The sequence below is a fragment of the Akebia trifoliata genome, chromosome 5, assembly GCF_017979445.1.
Source record: "Akebia trifoliata isolate Shusen 1 chromosome 5, ASM1797944v1, whole genome shotgun sequence".
NCBI classification, from domain to species: domain Eukaryota; kingdom Viridiplantae; phylum Streptophyta; class Magnoliopsida; order Ranunculales; family Lardizabalaceae; genus Akebia; species Akebia trifoliata.
Genome location: NC_141379.1, coordinates 27,008,372 through 27,016,773, shown reverse-complemented (window position 1 = coordinate 27,016,773; position 8,402 = coordinate 27,008,372). Strand labels below are relative to the sequence as shown.

At 33.0% G+C, this 8,402-nt stretch overlaps 1 protein-coding gene across 1 annotated transcript; it reads right to left on the bottom strand.

The window, feature by feature from the left end:
* Positions 1–5,929: 5,929 nt before the first annotated feature.
* Positions 5,930–7,251, bottom strand: LOC147401868 (ENTH/ANTH/VHS superfamily protein). The gene has a single exon (XM_086443334.1). It carries the CDS (start codon positions 7,193–7,195, stop codon positions 6,023–6,025), a length of 1,173 nt encoding a protein of 390 aa, XP_086299460.1. The 5' UTR covers positions 7,196–7,251; the 3' UTR covers positions 5,930–6,022.
* Positions 7,252–8,402: the final 1,151 nt, after the last annotated feature.

The window sequence follows — 8,402 nt, the reverse complement described above, 5'->3', positions numbered from 1 at the left end:
ATATGTTAACCTCTGAGCAAGGTTAAAATGTTGTATAGGAGAAAATCTGATACTGTCTGTGACAAATCAAAACATTTAATGTTTCTCGGTCAATGCTTCGTTCCAGTTTTATTGAAACGGATACGTCAAAAACACTCTGAAACTAATGTGAAACTTTAAACCATGCCTCTGAATCTGTTTCCAAATCATGTGCATAGTTTAATTATGTTTTAAGGACATTTTCCAAAAATCAAATTTTTGGAGGGTGTGACTTACTAAGATGTCTGGAACATAACCAACACCACAGCCCTCTAGATTTCATGGAAACTCAGAACCAAAAAAAATAAATTGTTGGTTGTACAACTTTCACCAAACTCTCAAATTTAAAATTAAAATTTAAGGGTGAAAAATAACTTTTTTCTTTTTACGAAGTTATTAGATTTTTTACCTCTACAACCCTATGGCATTAGATCATGTTTTTGGATGCCACAAGATTTGAAATCTTACTAAGTTACTAACACTAGTCACAATTTTGGATTTCAAAAAATGTCAAGATTAGGGCATTAAATTCATAATATTTACACAAATATTATCTAACAAGTACCAAAATATCCCTAAGTTATACATATATTTTGTGCTAAAAGACAAAAAAAAAAAAAGTACATTTTTAAAAATCCAAAATTGTGGTGAATGTTGGCGTTCCTATGGGTTGGTTGGTTTAATATTCGCTTAATAAATAATACAAGATCTCGATTTTGTAAATATAAAATCTAATTGTTGAAAATTATCCTCGAGATAAGTATCTTCAGGATATTTATTATCGACATCTACATAAAATCGTGTTATTTCTTGAGTGAACAAACCCATACGTATGTTTAATGTGATAATTCTTTAGGAACAAATATAATTAAGGTAGGACTAAGTGCTAGAGTGACTTTTGAACTTTTATACAATAATCGCTTCTTGTGACAGTAGTACTTTCTGGGTTCATTCCAGTGTACTCAGAACAGAAACATGTTACTTTCTATCGAATTATCACTGACCTACTCACTACAAGGGTGTCTGGACAAACTACTACATCATGCACACACCACACTTTTATTTGAGAGAGAGAGAGAGAGATGATTGGTTGAGGCAATGGTCTCCTTAGAATCATCAACACTAGTAAAAGTTAATAAATAGGGACAGAAAACATAGTTGGAGATTAGACTCTCATGAAGATATGGATGACAAGCAAATATTGAGAGACACATAATGTATGGGATGGTGAACCTTTGAGGCCCACACACATAATGTACCATTGCCTTCCACTCTCTTCTATCTGGAATGCTGTGGTGTCATCAATCCAAGTAAACAAAAATGAAGGAGAATATGATAGAAACACATATTTAAAACATGATTTTAGCTTTTGATCTTTGTTATTGAGAATATGATTTTGAATGAGAGAGCCCTTAACCTGAAACTCATTGATCCAAGCTTAGCCCAAACTTGAGCTTCAAAATTCGGGTTTAGTTTGGGTTAGCTTGAGCTAGGTAGTTTTGGACAGGTTGGGCTTGTTGGACAAGCATAATTATGAATTTTTTTTGTCTCTCTTCTAAACTTTTATATTTATGGCAATGTAGTATAACAATAGACTCATAGACAACAACAACTAGAACGAAAAGTAATGTTAAAATTTTTTTTTCTTCCTTACAACAAATAATTAAAAAAATATTTTATAAATAAATAAAAATATATAATTAATATAAATATAACTTCGGATTTGGGTTGAATTGGGTTGCCTGAGCTCTAAACCAAGCTCAACCAAATTAAGGTCGGATTGAATTGTTGTAGCCTAAGCTTAGATCATGTTCTACATAATTCAGCCTACGCCCGCATCATTGGAGAACCAAACTGAATAATCCAATAAATTGAACCAAAAATTAGAATAGAGCTTAAAACTCTCTATTAGTGAAAATTTCACAAAATTATTTTTTTTTTTTAAACTTTTTTTTTCTTTTTTCAAATCCTGGTGAATCTATGTTGTTAGACTCTTATACTTGGAAACCAAGATTCCATAAATGGTAGGACCAACAACTGTTGTTCTTTTCATCAAGCTCATTAATAATTGTACGATTTTTTATCTGATTTTGATTGGTTCAGCAGTAAGGAACAATGCCAAGGACTGAAAATTCTAACAGTATGCAGGAAAAAAGCATGGTTACAAATATGGTTTTAAACGAGTTAACTCTCATCTCCCCATACATATGCCAAGTTAACTCGACCAAATTATCTCATCTGAAATTTGTCAATCCATTTAAACAAGTTTAAAATTATTTTCATCATTTTACAATGTTCATGTTAAGCTAATTATGTATATATTTCTTTATTCGGGGAAAGGGTATAATTTGTAACTGAGAATTTTCTCTTCATAGTGAAATTGGTGTGAATAGTGGACACGCCTTAATCTTGAAGGAATCATGTAAAATTATATGTAAAATAAATTAAAATTTATAATTATTTATCCAAAAAAAGTATTTGAAAATTTTATATACATAAAAGTATAAGCAAATTTAAACAATAAGAAGAATAGGAGATAAATTAAAATAATTATTTTTATTTATTGTTAATCACAATTTTCAACAAAAGAAAAACATTTAAAATTGTAATATAATCATTGTATGACAATATGAAATTAAACTTAAACAAAAGCATTAATAACAAAGCAATTATTTATTTAATGAAAATAATCACACTAGTTTTGATATATAGATAAACAAAAGTATACATATTGAAATATGAATTGTGAGTACAAAAGATATAAGAAATATTTTTAAATCATAATCATATTAAGTTCGGGTTTGGGCAAATCGGGTTGGTCGATACCTATGCCCGAACCCAACCCTATTTGAGTCGGGCATTTATTTTGTGTTGCCTAAACTTGAGGCCGAATCCAAACTAACTATGCCTAGACTTAACCTAAGGTCGGAAATCAACCCAACCGAGCCCCCCCCCCCCCCCCCCCCCCCCCCCCCCCCCCCAAAGTTCATTCTACCAAGTAAAATGGAATTGTTAGACTAATTTGGAAGGAGATTGACATAAGAAAGAATTATGATTTACCATAGAACCGACAAGATAAAGATGGAAAGATCCAAGTCCAAGGAGTGGGATATATGCATAAGATCTTCAAAAAAGAAGGGTTACCCGTGCAAGAAGCACTCTTAAAATCTATAAATAAAAATATCAACACACATGTAAAGGAACTTTTTTGGACTTTTACTTTAACAAAAAGCATACCAAACATAAAGTAACTTTCACATATCTTTTAAAACAAATTAAATTAATTTTATTCGAATCAGTCCAAAATAAATATAAATAACATTTATTTTTAGCAAAAACGACACCACATTGGAGATAATTTTGAAACTTTTCTTTTTTAAGATCTGTGAACTAAAGAAGAAGAATTGGAGAAGAAGAAGAAGTAGAACATGCATGTTTTGCTTGTTAATATACAATTCTGTGATAACTCGATATCTTGAATGATTTTTAAGTTATTAGAACCATCTCAAAAATCCTTTAAAGTGTATTGCTCTGTAGATGTCAACGGGTATAGTGGCAAGACAAGATCCATAATGCTTTCAAGAGAAGAAAAAAAAAAAAGGAATATGAATCATCCTTACTTGCTCATAGGGTCAGAACTTCAATCAACTGTATAACTTTCCTTTTGGTTGGGTCCCTCCATCAAAGAACGCTTTAATACCATTTCAGATAAGATCAGTGAAATTAATCCTTGCTCAAGATAATAAAATGAGAGGGACCAAAAGCAACAAAAAGAATTAAAGATTGGGTAATTTTGAGATATCCCATCTCCTTTTGGTATAATATTTGAGATGCCCGCATTTTCAAACTAACGATATATCCCTTGATCGTGGTCTTCTTCAAGAGACTAATAAGTACAATAATCAAAATGTCCTCGTCTTCGACCTCTTGCAAAGGACCCTAGATTTTTTTTTCCCAAAAAAACTCATTATGTTCAATCTCTTGAACCTTCAAGCTAATTTTTTTTTTTTAATCTCTTCGACTGACCAATTGTCTTCAACCTCCACCCAAAAAACATCTTCTTCTTGCAGTTTGAAGGTTGACAAAGAGAATCTAGAGGTTGAAGATGATGAGTACAGGGTTTTTGACAAGAGATTGAAGATGAGGGCATTTCAATCATTTTATGATAGTCTAGCACAAAAGACCATAGTTAGGGTTAAGTAGTCAGTTTGAAAATCCGAGGGTGCCTCAAATATGTACTAAAACTTGGAGGAATATCTCAAAACTATACCAAAAAATATGTGGAAAAGAATCACAACAAGATCTCCCATTTTACTTAGTTACAAAATAAAAACAACAATAGAGCCTCATCTCAAAGATCTTGTGTGGACTGAACAAATCCTATTCCTCCACTCACTATGTTCAAAGTCAGGTCTTATGTTATTGAAAGTTGGTTCATATTTGCTTTCACTATTTCCATCCAAGTTCTTTCGACTCTTCTTTTCTTTCTTTTAATCTTTACATTTTTGTGCCGTATTACAATGTACAATTCACAATTTTCTTCATTTATTGCACGAAGATCAAATAAACATGTAAATTGTACACTATAATACGGAAATCAAATAAATTTTGTACCCAAATACTTTCTCATTGTCTTTGCTTCATTGGGTTTCCATAATGCATACAAATGCTAGATCTTTGATGAACATAGTATTACAGACTTGAGGACGAAAATTAGAATAATTGTGGGATGAATATACATATTCCAAGCAGATAAAAACTCTCACACCTTCTTTGGGGACATGATTTGAAGGGTTACCAACTTTGTTACCCCACCCTTGTTTAAATTCTTTAGAGAATTACAAAAATGGGTATAATCGTTTTGAAAATTCCAGAATCTGGTATGGAAAGATAATTACAACTTACAAATATTGTTATATTCAATTTTGTAAATCACTTTTTATTATGAAAATAGGTCAAGTTGCAAATTCACTGCTCTTTGCTTAAAATTAAAGTTGTGAAATGCAATCCTAATCAGGACATAACTTTAGATCCAAATGTCTCTTTGACTATTATTATATATGTTTTTATGTAGTTCACAAAGATCTATCTAGTTAGAACCATAGTCACCAAGTCAAAGTATGGATTTAAAATAGCAAGGGAAATTTTCAGAAAAAACGAGAAAAAAATGATAATATCTATATATTTTGAAAAAAAATATATTCATAATGTAATGTATAATATTTTAGAGATTTATTCTAAGTTTATAATGTATTTTTGAGAAAAAAAAATATTATTAATATCTACGTAGGATAATATGTTCTCACAAATAATTATATATTTTATGATGATAAAAAAACTCCAACCATCAATGTACCTTTTGAGCAAAATAATACATTATTAAAAAAAAACAAAAAAAAACTATGACATTAAGCTCAATGAACCAAAGCACAAGCAACCATAAGGCCGTAGAAATTAATCATAGACCTGCAAAACTTGGATTATTTTTATTTTTAAACTACATGTTTTTTTCAACAGGTCGAGTTTTTTTTTTTTTTTTTTTTCTGTTAGAGGTACGAGATGCGTTTTAAACAATACTGCTAATATATAAAAAATGGAGTTTAATTTTTGTTACTATGGTTTGAACTGAGAAGTGGTTCGACTATTCTTATTTCAGCATTTAAGGTTCAATCATTCTCTTTTGTAATTCACCCTAAAAACACATCAAAAAAGAAAAGAAAACATCTCTCCATCTTTACCCCACACATGACCAGAAACCCTTTCATCATTCTCCTTTGTAAGTATTCACCTCCCAAGGATGATTTCTTGAATAAGGCTCTCTATGCAATATGCATCCAAATACACATAACTCAATAAAAAGAAAAAAACAAGGAAGATAGAGAGATCCATTATGAACAACAGTACCATTACCTTACTGATCAAAATATATTATTCCAAGCTTCTAACTTCTCATAATATTACCATGGTTATAGTAACTACAAGGTCTTCATGGTAAATCTTCATGTCATCTTTGCATTCCCTTGGCATCGGCAGGCAGAAGAGAACAATTTTCGATTTTCACTTTCGAGAAATGTGAATTTCGAGTCTCTTCTTCATCGAAAATCACCCATACAGTGCTAATTTTAGTCTCCAATCTACAAGGAAAAAGAGAAGAGGTACCAGTTGTTTCTTCTTTGGCTTCTTCGACTATATCATGGACTAGATTGGCTGACTCTAGTGGTTTTTTAAGATCCTTGAAAATTGGACATGGAGAAGAGCTGTTTTCAGATGTTTGTGAACAGTTCAAGAATTGTTCCATGGCTGAAACATGTTCCGTTGTGATGATTTGAACAGATGGGTAATCCAAATTCTTGGTGCCAAAAGTTCTCTTGCAACTTTCATAGAAATTATAAAGCTCGTAGCTTTGGCGAGAAGCTTTCTTGAGTACATCAAGAGCTAAAACTCTGGCAGGATCATTAAAATCAAAGAATGAATCAATCAAAGTTGCAACTCCTTCACAAAAAGTCACATAAACTTGAAAGCTCTCTCTAAGGATGTTTCGCATAGCTGCACGAGTAGTAAGGCAATCAGTATGAGAGATCTCTAACGGTGAACAATTCAGTACCTGATCAAGAAACAATTGACATTTAGGTAATCTATGAAAGACCATCTCGATCGACTTCTCTTCATAAAATCGAAATTCCAATCCTTGGAACATTATTGGTTCAAGTTTTCCAGCTTGGTTGATCACCCACCCTATCCTTTCTTCAAGAAAAGTGGCGTAATTGTGTAGAAAAGAGAGCGAATGATCTTGAAACCATCTTGTATTTATTTGTAGATGACCCGAGAGATGTGCGTTACGTAGGTCCTTCTCAAAATTCCGATTGCCACCACGAAGGAGACGATGGACTAGCAAAAGGGTCTTGAGAGCTACGATACGATCTCGTGTCTTTTCAAGCCGATGCGAAATCCTTTCGGCTAGATAGGGTATGGAGCCTGAAGAATTGGATACTAAGAAGAGGATCTCATGGATGTGCTTGTCGTCGATGGGGGTGTTGTCATGGGCCGTGGCACGCACCACTGCTATGTCTAAGCTTGATAACCCATCTCGATTGTAAAGGATGGCCATGCCAATGGATGCATGGTCCTTCACCGATCCAAGAGCTAACCTGAGCTTGCTTTGTACGTCAATCACCATTTTCCTCTTCCTTTTGATATGCAAAGGAGAGTGTGTGGGTGGTGTGGGTATATATAGAATTGTAGATTAATATAAATAGATACATATATTCTCATTAAGACAAGTAGCGAAATTATAATTTGATCTCTAGATTTAGGTTTCGCCACGTATCCACTGGACATTCTTATGTTCATGACTTGTATTATGTTGGTGATATTATATTGGCAGAATGAATTGTACACCAGGTGCGACCCCGTGGGTCCAAACTTATGGGACTACTTTTTGAGTCATGATAAAATGACTCGTCAGGTGGCATACTCAATCGACTCACTGATGTGACAAGTTCCAAACCATAGATCTGTATGCCTCGGTATACACAATTGCAGTTCCCCATAAAAAAGTGTCTCCCAAGGGAGCTGTGTATCCCGAGGTGGAAAGATCTAAAGTTTCTAAACTTGTCCATGTCAGTGAGTCGACTAAGCTGGCAAGTCATTTTATCAGGACTCCTACTTTTTTCACAAGAGTGTTGATTTTCCAATTAGAAAGTCTTCACTCTGTCAATACTTGGCTGTGTATCCCAGGGAAAAAGATCTATGGTTTTGTGCCCGTGCCACATTAGCCAAGTATTAACCGAGTGAAAACTTCCTAGTCAGAAAATCATTATTCTTTTCACAATTTCTGAACTTTTTTGCTTGGGGCAATTTTGTCTTTGTGTGAACTAAAAAAACATAACTAACTCATTTTAGGGTTACCATGAAGGATTTCTAGTTTTTCCTAAGGAAGCGAGATTGAGAGGTTAACCCTGATTTCACGAAAATAGTGAAAGGATATCATCATAACTCCTGAACTTAATTAGCAATCTTGTGGAACCACATAAATTTTGTGTCGTGTCCTCTTTACTTCTAATGTGCATTTTTTTTCATTATTATTGTCACTGTTTCCACCTAATTAACAAAAAAAATTGTATTGAAAATAGAGTCCTGATAATCTGACTCCCCCATATGGCATACTCAAAATACTCTCTTGGTGTGGCATGTGCTAGAACCATAGATTTTATCCCAAGGCAAAAAGATCTATGGTTCTAGCACATGCCACATCAGGAGAGTATTGAGTATGCCATGTGGGGTAGTCAGAAAATCATTACTCTTGAAAATATAAAGTCTTAAAGATGGAAGTCCAATCCCTTATATATCCCAATATTGCAGGCCTTTTTCATAATTGAAAAAAT

Bases quoted from the DNA above. Each gene is read 5' to 3' on its own strand.
- LOC147401868 (XM_086443334.1), bottom strand. From the start codon at position 7,195: ATGGTGATTGACGTACAAAGCAAGCTCAGGTTAGCTCTTGGATCGGTG.